The sequence below is a fragment of the Haliotis asinina genome, chromosome 5 (genome assembly GCF_037392515.1).
Source record: "Haliotis asinina isolate JCU_RB_2024 chromosome 5, JCU_Hal_asi_v2, whole genome shotgun sequence".
NCBI lineage: Eukaryota > Metazoa > Mollusca > Gastropoda > Lepetellida > Haliotidae > Haliotis > Haliotis asinina.
In genome coordinates, this window is record NC_090284.1 from 56898109 (window position 1) to 56914795 (window position 16687).

Consider the following 16687-nt stretch of genomic DNA (forward strand, 5'->3'; position numbering starts at 1 on the left):
ACCCATGAGCCCATGACTTCCTCGCGACCAGTGAACAACTTATAACGTACCCCTTCATGACAGTTATAGTGTCCGTTTTGTTATTTTCCAAATTGATGCATATTTTCTGTAACTGTCAAAGTGTAGAAAATATATGCCTCAGAAAATGTTTCAATAAAGATGCTGACAACCACTGTCTGAAGCTGCCTACTACATATTCAGATAAACTATGGCACCACGACAATCATTACAGAAATGCGAACCCGGATCAGCATCAAGATTACAAAGCTGATTACGTCACAAGACTGTCTTCAGCGGTTCGGGACAATGTGTCAAAATGAAATTTACCTTGAAAACATTAAGTGAAGTGCTGAACTTCTCGATTGATAACAACGCAACATTTAAAGTAAACCACTCAGAAAAAAGGGCACTAATTGTTCCCCCTCCTTGTGGATTTGTTTCTTTAGGCACATGCGTTCAGGTTGTTTTTCTGTTTCTGTTCAGGTTGGCAAATTCAAAAGAAGTTAACAAGACCAAAGAGTTCCAACGATTCTTCGAATATATCGAAGCTCTAATATCGGTCAATACCCATCGAATTTCGTTCAACTGATTTGCCTGTAAATGACATAAAGAACATTTCATTTTTAACGTCGAACGATATTCCAATCGCTCTCCCCTTTAGATTTTACGTTTCCGAGATCTAGAGGTACAACCAAACATGCTTTTCTCACTAGGATTTCAATGAGCGTCGTAGAATTCTTGCTGTAGAGGTGTACTGTCAAGGTGACATCATTCACAGACCCGTGAAGATCCGGTTTAGAATATTGATCTTCCCATGCTTGAGGCGGCTGACGGGATCGGGTGGTCAGCCTCGCTGAGTTGGTTGACTCATGCCATCGGTACCCAATTGAATAAAACTATCTCATGATGTCGATCACTGGAATGTCTGGATCAGGCTCGACTATTTACAGACAGCCGCAATATAGCTGGAATATTGCTGGGTGCGGCGTAAAAGTAAACCCACTCACTACAGCATTCACGTCCCCAGTAAAACACACCAAAGGTTTCACGGGGGACATGTGGACGCCATTTTACGCATCGCTAACAAAGAGTGAACTGTGTCAATATTGTAATGAAAGGTTGATTAAGAAACCCTTTTTCATTTATAGGACACAAATTCTGCAAAGGTTTCACTGAGTTGGTCTGATGTTTTAGAGTTTTATTGAGCCGTTTATGTGTATTGGCTTTCGAGTTAGACTGTAATTCATCGGTCCACTTTTGAGCTAAAAGCAATGTAGTCTTAATATCGATTCCCAAATGTCAACCCGCAATTTACTTCTACACGACAAATAATCGACCCTATCTTACTTCTTTACCATGCATTTAGATGATAAAGTTTGAGGTAAAAGCCCTCTGAATCTTAGAGGATAAAATTATCGCGTAGTCGAGGTATATGTTTCATGAGTGTTGTTGCCAAGCAACATTTGTGGGCAATCCCCTTTTTATTGAAAGATAAGTATTCTGCAGACACGGCACATGACATTAAATGTCGTTTTGCTCTTATGCCCGTTCCCTTAAGACCACTTAAATATCGTGCAGTAAGCAATGATTGACTGACGATTACATATCACGTGGCAGCGAAAAAAACGATGAAAAACATTCAACAAATTAATAAGACTAATTGTTTATTTCAAACCGAATGTTTTGCAGTTCGTCAATGGCAGTTTGGTACATTTGCCACCATGTCGCAGTTATTGATGGCCGGGTTGAAGGCTGTGCCAGGAGCACAAGGTATTCTGTAGGTGTTGTGGTTGGCACAGTCGAAGAAGTATTTGCAGTCGGTGGGGTCGGCGTGCACGCCATCGTCCTTGTTGGCGCAGTACGTGTGTATGTCTGAAATGCGTGATCATGAATCTATTACACAAAAAATCAAACATAGAATTCTTTGAATACAGAAAATGCCTAGATGCTTCAGTACGCTGTAGCTGAGATTCTGGCATCTGTGAGATAGTCCTCGTAATTCTATCATACATGCATTTAAGTGGACGGGTGGCTGTCATGAGTTATACCATTAAAATGTAGGGAATATTCCATTTTGCGAGCATACCACTAGCCTATGCCAATGTATATGAGAAAAGGTAATATATCCATACAGATAAATCTTTTCCAAACAAATGAAATAAACTGTCACATTTTCACTTAAGTTCTCTCCACCATCTGTTTCCTCCTTGGCTTCATCACTTGCATCTGATCAGTCCTGTAGATCCAATATCCCCTACTGTTTTGAATGGTACATAAAGTAAGAGAGAGAACTATTGAATCGAATGTGGTTTCCACTGAGGTCTGCGTTGCCAAAGCCGTACCTATGCATCTGAAAGAACCCCAGAGCACAAGACATCTTTGCATCATGCATAAACAGAGCATAATGAATTTTGGACATCATCCTGCAGATGTGCACAAAAAGAGGCGAACTCACATTCACCAATGCAGTTGTGCTAGTCACGTGACTACAAATGTCTTCAAGACATAATCTCAATGAACACAGTAGGAGATTTGTTGAGTGTGGGTTGTAGGTGAAAAGGAGAATGACCTTGGTATACCACATGTTCGACATTTTCAGATTTTCAGACAGATGCCGTCAAACAGGGTTAGGTGTAAAATACGACACCAATACAAGGTCGTATCCTCCCATTGTTCTACACATTATATTAAATATCTTCCCGTTATTAATAATGAATTTCGTGATATGAAAAAAGCCGAAATTCAGTTTACATATTTAACAAACGGTACCATACCTCGTCTGAAAGGTGTTACCCTGCAGACAGAGATTAGATTGGCTGTCACATTTGACATATGAACAGATACGGTTGGTGAGGATGGACATTGAGGTTTTGACATTTGACATCTTAGGTTGTGTCGCTATACCAACAGTTGGATTATCGGCAGCGCGAAATGCAAAATGGCAGTGCCAGAACACATGGTGTCGAACCATCACCGGCTTCCTATGATGATAGATTTTGTCCTCGAGCATCTAGCTCTCACCAGAGGGACCTAAGGTAGGTACGCACTTCAGGTGAATTGGCAGCTAGTACCAACAGCAACTTACCCAGGTAGGTCCGGCTCATACGTGATCTCCAACAATCTATACATGTCATTTGAGGTCAGACTTGCTGACTTGGTTGCCACATGTTATCTTATTCCAAAGTTCATGAAATGATACTCATGGCCAATCACTGGTCCATGCGCGATTATTTAAGGCCGCCGTCAACTGAAATACTACTTGTCACGGCATTATCAGACCGTGAGTGAGTTTAGTGTCACGCCGCACTCAGCAATATTCCCGCTATATGGTGGTGGTCTACAATATTTGATATGATGACATGCGTCAACCAAACCTGAGGATGATCACATGATTCCGCCAGTCGCCTCTTACGACAAGCATGGGTTACAGAAGATCAATTCTAGCCCTGATCTACACAGGTCGCGGGGTTAATAACAAACCGGAAAAACACGGTTAAGTTAATTAAAAAGTGGCATCATGGTTTCTTGTATCCGCCGCACAACTTCGTGAAAAGTCGGATATTGATTTGTAAGTCTGAGCAAAAAGCAACAATTATTTACCGTCTTAGATATCATCAGATCCCCTACGTTTGTCACTTTCTCTAATGAAAGCAGTTGATATTATTATTGTATGGCTATGAAACACATTCGCACATACTCCACTCTATATCATGCAAAACAACACTTAACTCTGTACTGACCTTTGTAAACAGAGGGGGTTGTGACGCCAAGAATGATAGCCCTTGACGTTAACGTTAACATTTATGACAGTTGTGAGAAATGTGATACTGGGTTGTACTTGGCGTCAATACCATATATCGTGTTAAATGATAATTAAATGTCTACTTCGTATGAATGTGTACTCTCGTTGTCAGTTTTCAGAAACGATGCGTCCGTGTTTCTGCACATATCAATCACTTATTAGAATCAAGACATGTACAATGAGTTTTGTTTGACGCCACTTTTAGCAATATATCGGGGGACCCCAGAAAAGAGTTTTACAAATTGTACGTATTTGGGGAATGGAACCCGGATCTTGGTAGTGACGAGCAAACGCCGTAACTAATAGTCTATCACACCCACCTATTACACATTAGGTGATAGAGAAGATCAGTAACCCATACTTGTCCTAAGAGTCGACTAACGGGATCGGATGGTCAATCTTGTTGACTTGGTTGACACATGTCATCTTACCTTAGTTGCGTCGATCAATGCTCATGCTGTCGATCACTGGATTGCCTGATCCAGACTCGATTATCTACAGACCGCCGCCATATAGCTGTAATATTGCTGAGTGCGACATAAAACTAAACTCATCCGCTCAACATTAGGAGATAGAAGATCATATGATTATTGTTCATGCAACAGTTAAGACCGTAACACGGCCATACAGGGGTAAGTGTTCTGTTTAAGTAACACCCGTTAGATATGGACACTTACTGACGTTGCCAGGAGCCTGGGTTTGTACGGGGGCGTTAGTGACTGTGGGCCTTGGTGTTGATGGCCAGTGGGTGTGTTGCACTGGGGCCTGTGTGTAGGTGTTGCCGCCAATGGTACAATGGAAGTTCTTCGGCCAGTCACAGAATCCTGTGTTGGAATTGAAGACAAGACCTTCCGCGCACATGGTTTTGTACGCTGTCTGACCCGCACAGATATAATACTCCTGGCAGTCGTAGGGGCTGGCGTAGAAGCCGTCGGCTTTGCCACCGCAGACGAAGTCTTGGGAATGAGCGATGTTGCTGTGATGGGATCCGTGGGCTGAAAAGAGATGGATTAACAGCACAGTGTGTGGCACTGAGATTTCCGCTTTTTACAGAATTGAAGCATTGTCCAATCGGAAGACACGATCACCGGGCTGTATACATGTAGACTGCTGTAGACTTGAGCCCCTGTTACCATCATGTTTACCCCGTTGCCATCATGTTTACCCTGTTGCCATCATGTTTACCCCGTTGCCATCCACGTCATGGATGTGTTGGGGTAGAGCTTGTTCAGCTTGACCTGAGCTACACTACATATGCATAATCCGGGAGGTCAAATACCACAAAAGGCTGGTCGAGTTAACTTCGTTAAATATGGGATCTGAGAATGTTATTGTTGCGTTAGTACGAAACATGCAGACACTTGCCCCGGAAAATAACTCTTCTGGAAAAAAACAATCATTTCATGTTTCAATTGAAATGTTTTTATAGTCTTAAGCTATCTAGTTTGGTTTACTAACTTTACAACGTAAATTCAGTTGCTCTTAGAATCCGATTCACTAATGCATGAAAGCCCGAATAGAAAATATTAAACAATCTGAAGCTAGTGCTTAAAGAGAGTTACGACACTGCTTACGATTTCTCGACACTGAGATGCCAAAGGGTGACATGTTGACCGTCAACTGACAAAGGGGCACCCCTTTCTCAATAATAGACCCAACCAGCTGTGACACGGTCACGCAATGCATTTATTTTTAGTAATCACTTGATCAGGTCAAGCTGTACATGTATAATAAATGCGAGCATAAGCCTCATCTTCAACCATTACGGACACCTATTGTACTTTACGATGTACATTAACGAATACGTTTAGCTCTTCGATAATCGCTCACCGTAAACAAGAGATGATAGCTTACACGAGGACATACTTAAATGCTACAGGACTGATAACTGAACACTCAAACTAACGTTTTAACCAACTTTTGGAACTTGTGGTTTATATTACATATGAACAATGGAATATACCACCGTTTTACAACGTGTGACATTCATTGCAACATCGTTGGTAGCTACTACAGTACTCCTTATGAAAATGTTACATCCATAGGTCGTCAGATATTAGAATTAACTGATCAGATTACACTTGGATACCTTCTATTGTTGAACGCAAACGCAAAAAATATGTTCCAAAAGCTAAATTGATGGATTACAGAGAATACATACGTACGTACGTACGGACCTACCTACCTACCTACATGCATACATACATACATGTAATATAAATTTATATGACAAAGATCTGAGTTGAGGTTGGCAAAGGAACTGAAATCTCATGATCTCATGAGATATGAGAGACTGCCATATCTGTCTGCAAGATCAAGGTCTGGTCACGACAGGATTACAAATAGACAGTATCTTTATGTAAGAAAACTCATATTTATTGTGATGTATGTATTAAAGGTAGGGAGGAATCACTGGTGGTATTAGCAATGTTGGTTTCTATAGGTTCCAAACAAACGTTAAGTGGATCACTGAACGACGTGAATCTGTGTTCATGATATCAATCACGTGATCGCATCATCACATTCACATGTTGCTTAGTGTAACGATAAAAAAAATCCCAAACAAATAAAGTAAACAATAGATGTAAACGGCAGAAACAACTTACTTGTGACCTGGGGTCGGTGTGTGGAAGCCCCTGGCTGAGGTCTAGCCGTGGTCACTGCCGGAGCGGGAGTGTTCAGGCTGCAGTGGGAACGAATTCAATTAGTTTTGTAAATTAAGAATTTAGTTGTTCCCTGGACTGTGTCCGAAAATGAGGTTCTGAAGTTTCTAAACGTACATAAGCTCTCACTTGGGATCAATATTTGATAAGTGGACTTAACATGCAGTGTTGTGTATTTACATTTTGCAGATTAGAGTGGGTGAGTAGTATAGCTGTACGCCGCCTTTAGCAACATTCCAGCAATATCACGGCGGGGGGACGCCAGAAGTGGGCATCACACATGCGTTCATGTGGGGAATCGAACTCGGGTCTTCGGCGTGATTAACGAACGCTTTCACCATAAGGCTTGCCCACTGCCCCTACAGATCAGAGATTCGAAGGATAGCGATGACCGAGTTGTGATTAAGTCGCATTCTACAATATTTCACCAACATCGCAGCATAGAACAAAAGACCCGTGTGCATTTGATATTTGTTACATTACACGTTTTCAGTGAAGTACAGATTTTAGTACTTTCACATCTTCGGTATCTCCAGGGTATACGTTCCGATAAGTGTCCACTATACCCTGGCCGCATCTACGGGTCGGTCCGATGATTTTATTACCTCCCTTTGCTGGTTCCGCATTCTCACAGTAGCCAATCAGCTAGGCCGCCGTTATAACCACCGTGCTACTCAGATTTGGGGGAAATCATACAGACAAATGTATAGATCAGAAACTTTACAAAATGTATCCTAAAACTCCTACCTCTTTCAGAAAAACTTTTGCCACGTTTAATCGGTTAGATACATTGTAATAGAAAAAGCGGAAGTGAGTTGTGAATGGTTCGCTCAACTTTCCAGCGTAGACACCCGATTGGATAAAAAGCCAGCCAAGGGAAGTCATAAAAGGTCAAGTCCAGGGTATAGTGGAGACTTAACGAAACGTATACCCTGGAGTTAACGAGGATGGTACTTTCATTGAATTAGTCTTATCCGGGATTGTGGAAAGTGCAGAGGCTGAGTGGGTTAGATTGCTGCATGTTTGCTATCAGGTGCTTGACTCTTAGAGTTTGGATTCGAATCACGGGTAGGACTCAACTTAACAAAAGTACAAGATACTGTTCTTTACTAAGAAAGTGTAATCACAAGAAGTGAATACATTATGTCACGTTTGTAAAGAACACGCTTCTAACGAATAGACAAGTTACACGAACTTTTTTTCGGGTTCGGGAAACTTGTGGCGGAAATGGGCATCGCACGTCTGTTATTTGGAAACATATTACGTCAAACAGTCTGGGCCCCGTTCATCAAGGCGATCGCAGGTCTACTGCTGTCGTAAGTCTATGTTAAGGTATGGGAGTTACGATCATCTGAGCGCTTCGAACGGAGCCCTGAACCTCATGACCACTGCATGAATTGTTTTAACATACACTCCTCCGGATGACCCACACTCGTTGTTGATAGCGTGCATGAGTGGGTATGGTCCCCTTCCACATGAAGTCCCGTGGAAGTCGTCAAGGTCTATAGCCCAGATCATCACGCCACCGAAGCCATTAGCCTTTGTGTAGCGGACCTAAGAAAAGAGAACATACGTTTTAATCTATCTGAAAACGTTTTTGATTGTGTTTTTGATTTGACATGTAGGAGGAATTCCCAAATTTACTGTATTAGTGAGCAGGAGAATGCAGCCGCTTTTAGAAATATTGCAGCATTATCACCACGGGGGAACACCAGAAATGGGCTTTACACTATGTACCCATGAGGGGAATCAAACCCTGGCCTTCGCCATGAAAAGCGAAAGCTTTAACCACTAAGCCACCCAATCGCCCCGAAGGTGATTCGTGACTATTGTAATGGATGTATTATAATTATTGGAAAGGTTATTTTCAACTGTAATCTTTAATCACACAAAATGTAATAGGAGTCTGAAGGATGGATGCAGATGTCATTTAGGAATACTTAATGTAATTAAACATACGTAAACCTAAGATTCACACTAGATAACTATGGTGCAATATACGCAAAGACCGTAAATGTACATTAGGTAGGTGTCAATGGATCTCTTGGTCAAGAACGTACCTTTTGTCTTAGACTTTCTTCATTATCATAGCCGATCCACTGATCACCTTTGACCACGTATGGCACTTGTTGGTCGGTGTCCTGATGTACAACACCTCCACTCTTGATCATGTTACAGATCTACACAACGAAAACGAATCATATTCATCATGTGTAAAAATACATATGCTATTAAAACCATCATGTCATCACATCACAATTATGTAGATCGATGCTCATGGTCGCAATCACTGGATAATCTGGTCCAGGTCCTGTCACTAGGCAGGTGTTACTGTTTCGCTGCATCATGTAAAAGATACTTCCATTTTGGCGGATAGAGATACAGGCTAAGAGGATAACACATGCTACCATTTTTGCGAACACCTGGTGCTCCGTTTTCCATTTATATATTCTTTCACACCACACGGAATTTGTTTCTGGGGTAGTCAAGACTGGCTATCCTTTACACTGATGTTCTATTTTCATGCACCGTCATCACGTATCTCGAGGTGAGGCGAGTTGAAATGGGGTTCAAAGTCGTACTTGAGAATATTTCGACCAAATGACGATGTGCATGTGCGTGTATGTGTGACTGATTGGACTAGCCCAGGCTCCCAGTAAGCTAACGGTGTTATGGCGCCAGGTTACTGGGATACCATGCCGCAGTTAAGCATGAATACTCCACTCAAACACATTATACTGACTCCAAGCTGATCAGCTGATCAAACTGTTGAGCTAATGTTGAGTGCCAGGCAAGGAACAACAAGGATCATATTTTATGGTCATTTATTATGACGCGGCCTAGAATGCCAATGACTGCAGACGAACACCAAACATGTGACAATTTGAGGTTTATGCTGTGGAAACTATGTCATAACAATGTGTTGTGTGAGAGAATTATCAATTAAGCAACTGCAATATCATCTACAACCCGTTAATCACAGAGAATGTAGCACACAAACCAGTGGATGAGAGTACGAGAAACAATACGCTTTGACATGGTGTGACGTTCTGACGACGTTAATTCTTACAGCTCTGTGCACTGAGACAATATTTTGCTTGCATTCGCATTTGGTCTCCAAATAGAAACCCAGCACAATGGTAATTAGAGCGAGAGCCTCGTCATAACAGATTAAGCTATTGAATTACTATGCATAATGATAACAACATTTAGCAGAGAGTATGTTGAACATCAGAATCACGGCTTAAGAGATCGAAATGGACATCGAACCCAGCTCCACTTCGGGAATCGAACCCAGGCCTTTTGGGCAGTAACGAATAATTTAACCGAACAAACCCTATTTCTTCCAGCGTTTAGCGTCTTGTGGCAATCTTTATTTTATCAAAGGGTAGACGCTCAGCGTATTTTTACCTCGTAGTAAGCAAGGAATCCCCCTTCTCTGGTGTACTGTCCTGCTTGCCCCTTACTTCTGGTGGGATCGCCGACATGGTCTTGAGAGGATGACCTGAGAGTAAATGACCTCCCATATGTCCCCATTCCGATCACAAGCTTGTCCTTGGGCGCTCCCTTCGAAACCCAGTACTTGGCTGCCCAGTCCTGAAACAGTGTTATACAATAAACTGACAATTGTTGGGTGACTAGACAACGGTTAAGTACATTTTGTTCATCGGAGGAGTACATCCTCCGTGTTTTATTATGTAGCCTTTGCCTCTGTTAGGTCGTGTGGTTTGATTGTGACATTATTGAGTAGTGCGCTTAGTTCTAGCATCTGTTGGGTCGTGTATTTGGATATAGCCTGTAATGGGCCTTCTGTTGGGCAGTATGTTTGCATGAAGCTTCTGTTGGGCAGTATGTTTGCATGAAGCTTCTGTTGGGCAGAATGTCTGCATGAAGCTTCTGTTGGGCAGAATGTTTGCATGAAGCTTCTGTTGGGCAGAATGTTTGCATGAAGCTTCCGTTGGGCAGTATGTTTGCATGAAGCTTCTCTTGGGCAGTATGTTTGCATGAAGCTTCTCTTGGGCAGAATGTTTGCATGAAGCTTCTGTTGGGCAGAATGTTTGCATGCAGCTTCTGTTGGGCAGAATGTTTGCATGAAGCTTCTGTTGGGGAGTATGTTTGCATGAAGCTTCTGTTGGGTAGTGTTTTGGATGTAGCCTCTAGCAGGCCTAGGGTTTTGATGTAGCTTTTGTTGGGTCGTATGTTTGGATGTAGCTTCATTTGGGCCATGTATTGGATGTAGTCTCTGTTAAACAGTGTATTTGGATGTAGCCTCTTTCAAGTCGTATGGTTTGATGTAGCCTCTGTTGGCCCTGTGTGCGGATATAGCTTCTGTTGTGCTGTGTGTCTTGCTGTAACGTCTATTGGACCGTGTGTTTGGATGTAGCCTCTGTTGTGCAGTGTGTTTGGATGTTGCCTCTGTAGTGCCGCGTGTTTGGATGTAGTCTCTGTTGTGCCGTGTGTTTGGATGTAGCTTCTGTTGTGCTGTGTGTTTGGTTGTAGCCTCTGTTGTGCCGTGTGTTTGGATGTATCCTCTGTTGTGCCGTGTGTTTGGATGAAGCCTCTGTTGAGCTGTGTGTTTGGATGTAGCTTCTATTGTGCCGTGTGTTTGGATGTAGCCTCTGTTGTGCCGTGTGTTTGGATGTAGCTTCTGTTGGTCCCAGTGTTTGGGTGTAGCCTGTAATGGGCCATGATGTTTGTATGAAGCTTCTTCTGTGCCGTGTTTTTCGATGTAGCTTCTGTTGGTAATGTGTTTGGATATAACCTCCGTTGTGGCATGTGTTTGGATGTAGCTTCTGCTGTGCAGTGTTTAGACTGTAGTAACTGGCCTAGGATTTTGATGTAGTCTCTGGATGTAGTCTCTGTTGGACTGTGTTTTTGGCTATAGCCTTTGTTGTGACGTGTGTTTGGATGTAACCTCTGTTGTGCCGTGTGGTTAGTGGTGTAGTTTACCTGCAGTGAGGTACGTAACCATTATCACCACTATCCCACTAGAGACACGTTTGATGTACATTGATGTACAGTCTGTACAGCATACACGATGCACTAATATCACACTTCGACATTTATCCACAACTTAGAGTTACTCGCCCTGGATCTATTTCTGTCCACCAGCTTATTAGTACCAGATACAAATTTGCCATCGCCTTGTACTACATCATCAGAATCCAGCACCAAGATCTACAGTACACTAAGGTTATCGAGACGCCATCGAGCAAAATATTTCAATATTTCAATATATTTCAATATTTCAATATATATTGTTGCAACGTTGCTAAAAGCGGCATAAAATCATACTCACTTATTCATTTTCAGAGCATCTCGATATAACGTTTCAGAATCTTCTAGTAAAATCCCACGACAGAATTCTCAGTTGATGCTATTTGACACTTCAACAGAATTAAATTTGACCTCAAACAGTTGCCGACGAACTGATGATGGCTGAGTCTTTATGTCACGATTCATCTGTCAGTTGGTGTGGAAATAGTTCCACGTCGTGATTTTCTTAGATATTAAACGTCTTTTCGTGCGAGAGATGGCGTCCTGATATACTGAAACCTCCGACTTAACGATCAGTATGCGGGTTGGAATTACGAGGAATATATCCTCCAAAGGAAATGACTGAGTGGGTATAGCGCGAAGTTTATATCCTCCAGCCGCTCGGAGTATAAGCGAGTGAGTATAATTTTACGCCGCGTTTAGTAATTATCCCGCAATATCGTGGCAGGGGGACACCAGAGTGGGTTTCATACATGTGCCCATGTTAGGAATTAAACCCGTGTCTTCGAAGTGACGAACGAAGGCTTTAAGTAACCTCTAAACTAATCCACTACACTCCAAAGGAAGATTTAGTCCAAATGTATATTCGTCCCATCCCTTAGATCATTGTTATTCCCCCTCTTACTCAAATAAAACACAAGCTTTGCATTAATCAGTTTTTGGTTTTTTTTTCACGTGAGCGGACATGTCTTTGGTAACTACTTCAGGGAAGTTAGTTGACTTGAACTGTAAATTGTAACGCAAATGACGTTTTTCGTGTTTTTCGTTTATAAATAATAATGTCATGAACAAATACGCTTTTATAAACGCAAATCGTTTAATCTTTGCACTTAAAATGTCTATTTATACAGACTTGGTCTCTTCGCTTTATGGCTGAAATGCCGATACGACGTAAAACAAAACTCAACCCTTACCACGTTGAGGTGACGGTCATCCCCAGTCTCGCTGTGATCGGGGTACAGGGGGCTGTTCTCACCAGTGTGGGTCTCCCAGCTGCCGTGGAGGTCATAGGTCATGAGGTTGATGAAGTCAAGGTACCTGAAATACATTCCAATCGTCAGGGCAACAACCATCGAATCAATCCTTCTGACCTCATGCCCTTGTGGGAACACATCAGAGGGGGGCAATTGTTCCTGCTCGTCCTGTGAATAAATACATGTACATTTCATGAAGAATTATTAACATCCTCATAAAGTTTTGCTCTGCCCCCGTAATACAAACGACTGAGTGAGTGAGTGAGTATGGTTGCATGTCGCTTTCAGCGATATTCCAACAATATCACGGAAGAGCACTCTGGAATGAGCTGCACACAATGTATCCATGTGAGGAATCGAAATCAGAGCCTAGATTTCCGAAGTTCTCTCAGCGCTAAGACAGTCGTGAGTTAATGTTAATGTATGACACTTAAGGCTATCTTAACACTAAGAGAACTTCGAAAACTCGGCTCAGCGTGACGAGCGGATGCTTTAACCATTATTCTACCGTAACGTGATGCAAATGAGATCTGAATCATGCTGTGACATCACTTTAACCTAAAGGTACACATTAGTATCATTTGGTAAATTGTATTTTGTTTGTAAAAGAAGTTTTATAAGACAGGCATAAGTATTTTTCCAACGTAAATATACGAGCGTTTACATATAGATGCAGCGTAACAAATACCAATCTTATATCTCCGTAGGTACAAATACAAGAATACAGTACCCGTTACATACACTCGTATACCCAAAATTCACACCAAACAATATAAATAATGATGAAATATATATGACTGGAAACACACCCGTTACGACGTCGGTGATGGACAGGTATTGTAGGTGTACGTACTTCGATATTTGAGGGATGTCGTAAGCGGTGTCTATGTTGGGTTTGCCGGCAGCCACCGCGGCAGTAAGGAGTAGCTCGGGTTGACCAGTGGATTGGGCATCTTGTTGGAACACCGCTTTCACTTCCTGATTTACAAAAACAGCAGTTTACATACAGTGTAGACACGTAAATGCCTTAAATGGTGGGTGAGTGAGGTGGGATGTATATTTCAGATCATGTCGTCTTAGACTGATTTGATCTTAAGTTCTGAGTAAAAGCGTATAGACATTTACACTCATAGTGAAATGCTCGAACCCATGACCACATAATTTTGTTTTACTTAATGAGAAAACTCTGGCACCAGTGACGACTTTAATTGCAATACCCGTGTATGAAGTAAGGTTTTAAATATCTAACATATATCCACTGTATGAAATAAGGCCCGCCCGACCGCGAGAGACGGGGGAAGATTTCTGACGGAGGACCCACAATTACAGGTACCCAGCCCCATGGTCCGGTGAAAATTGCTATACATCTGAGTAAAATCACTATATCAATCTTTTTGCAAATTGACAGTTATTGAACTATCTCAGCACTACGTTGACATTAAATGATTTATTGTTAGTAATACTATTAATTGAGGATTGTCTGGTCACACGCACACACGCACACACGCACGCACGCACCCACCCACACACACACACTTACATACATACATACATAGGCACATACATGCATACATACATACATACAAACATACATACATACATACATACATACATACATACATACATACATACATACATACATACATACATACATACATACATCTCTTATGGCAATCATGAGTTGCTGAAGATCATGTGTAACCCGGATCTTCAAAGCGTGACGCCACAGCACGTAAGAAATGATGACTCTCCAGGATTACCTTCAGAAGCTCAACATAGTTCTGTTTGTCGATTGAGGGACTGCCTCTGTTGGCGGGATACTCCCAGTCTATGTCTAGACCGTCAAACTTAAGACGTCGCAGGAACTTGACGGACGAGGTTGCAAACTCGTGTCTACTGGAAGACGATCTGACCATCTGCGTGAAGGTGCCCGATCCCATGTTCCAGCCCCCTATCGATAGCAGGATCTTCACGCTCGGGTTCTTGGACTTTGTGGAGTCGTGGAACTTCTCATACCTTTGAACCAAAATATAGACTTACACATTATACAACATATGTCATATTTGGGATTTCACTTTCTTAGTAAAGTACAATCCCAAATATGACATATGTTGCATTTGACCACTTTCTAAATGGCATTGTGTAATCTTACACATTTTATACGTGTAAAATATACAAAATATTTCATGAAAGAAATGTTAATTTAAAACTAAGTACGGTTTGTGTCTACGAGAAAAAGAGGCGCATTTTGAAATGGTTGATTATGGAAACCTCTGGGTATGGTGTGAACCCGATCACAGTCACTTTTGCTTTGGTTATATATCGAACGAATATGTATACATTACGGAGTCCCTCCACATCAGTCTTTTAACCTCACTGTTATGATGATACGGTATACCAGTACACAGGTATGATACGGTATACCAGTACACAGGAATGTTAAGGTATAACAGTACACAGGTACGATACGGTGTACCAGTACAAAGGTATGATAAGGTATACCAGTACACAGGTATGATACGGTGTACCAGTACACAGGTATGATACGGTGTACCAGTAGACAGTGTATGATACGTTGTACCGTTTTTCATATACAATGGCGTAAAGACGCGATGGAATGTTTTCTTCAGTTTTTGCCCCCTTGCCCTGTTGTCACTGGGCATGATAAAAATAAACAAGGTTGTTTGCAGGCAAAAAAAACCCCTGAATATTCATTGTGTTTTGTGAACTGAATCAGAATCACATGCTCCCTGACCTAGTACCGTTAAACAGGGGAAAAAACAGAGACATGACAGCTGTGATTGGATGAAATGTTGTAAGATGTTAATGTTTTTTAAAAGCACACCAATCCAGTAATTAAAACTGACGACCACAATTTAAAGCATTTAGTGCTGTCATTTTTATAACATGACTTATGCGTATGTATGTACAGATATTTTCAGGTAGATGACATTTCGTGAGGGACTGAGTTTGATGTGTTCTGCTTCATGTAGTTGGAAAGTTAGCTGGACAAGTTGACCGGAAATTGTATTTTATTGTAGTTGAAAGGCCAGACTGTATCCATGTAGGCATGGAATGGATGTTGATGTCCTAGATAATTTAAAACAAATAATATAATAATACATGGGAAAACATTTGGTGTTGTGTGACCATGGCTACGAAAGCAAGCGTGTAGATATGAACTTACATCCCCTTCATCCAGTCAGTGGACTCGTCGTTCCACTCAAACGCCTTGATTTGATTTCCCTGTAGTTTAGCGAAGGCATAGTTGATGTGCGTGCACAAGGACGAGTCGATGTTTTCAGGGGTGAACTTGCCGGCTCCAGGTCTATACTGGGACCAGTTTGTGTGGTAACAAACAACTCGAGGACAACCCGCACCTGCAGCCATCAGTACAGAAACATGAATCAGACGTAAACAAATATCTAATGAAGTTTGGTGCTGTGATGTTTTGAACAGGGGTCAGCGATTATTTGTACTGGTAATCCTCCGGTTTTCCCGCCAGAGTGATTGCGTTTGCAACGACAGCACGTTTCTCCTCTGTGCCATGAGACTGGGATTATGTCTTTCAGTCTGATGAAGAGAGCTGAGCTTGCGTTACGAACCAGCAAAAGAACTACTCTTATAAAACGACACGTTGGATCACAGCATAGATGGCAAAAACAAAATGCAGTTACATGTTCTGTGTGGCAATGAATTGAAATCACGTAACCGTTCGGAGACATTGTGGTCAAAATGCGAAAAGACCTCAAGTAGAGGACGACAAGCACAGATGTGTAAAATGATCCAGCTTGTGTCATTTCTGTTATAGTTTGCAATTTCTATATATTTGCTATATTTGTAAAAGGCCACAGCATGCAAAAGGAAAGTGCCTTAAGTACTTGAATTTTCAATGTCCCCAATAATATTACATGGCCTTCTGTGTTATATGGTTGGGCGAGTGGAGTAGGTCAAAGTGCCTGCCAGTGAGT

The 16687-nt window shown here is 41.8% G+C and overlaps 1 protein-coding gene across 1 annotated transcript in view; it reads right to left on the reverse strand.

Moving 5' to 3' along the window:
• Positions 1–1647: 1647 nt before the first annotated feature.
• The window catches only part of LOC137283922 (probable chitinase 10), a 60184-nt gene continuing 45144 nt past the window's right edge, over positions 1648–16687 (reverse strand). Inside the window, exons 29-38 of the mRNA XM_067815597.1 lie at positions 15904–16096; positions 14477–14732; positions 13570–13694; positions 12657–12780; positions 9877–10062; positions 8526–8645; positions 7877–8019; positions 6409–6485; positions 4480–4797; positions 1648–1872 (exon numbers count right to left, since the gene is read on the reverse strand). Coding sequence (XP_067671698.1) covers positions 1694–1872; positions 4480–4797; positions 6409–6485; positions 7877–8019; positions 8526–8645; positions 9877–10062; positions 12657–12780; positions 13570–13694; positions 14477–14732; positions 15904–16096 — 1721 coding nt within the window. The 3' untranslated portion in view covers positions 1648–1693. The remainder of the gene's footprint in view (positions 1873–4479; positions 4798–6408; positions 6486–7876; positions 8020–8525; positions 8646–9876; positions 10063–12656; positions 12781–13569; positions 13695–14476; positions 14733–15903; positions 16097–16687) is intronic.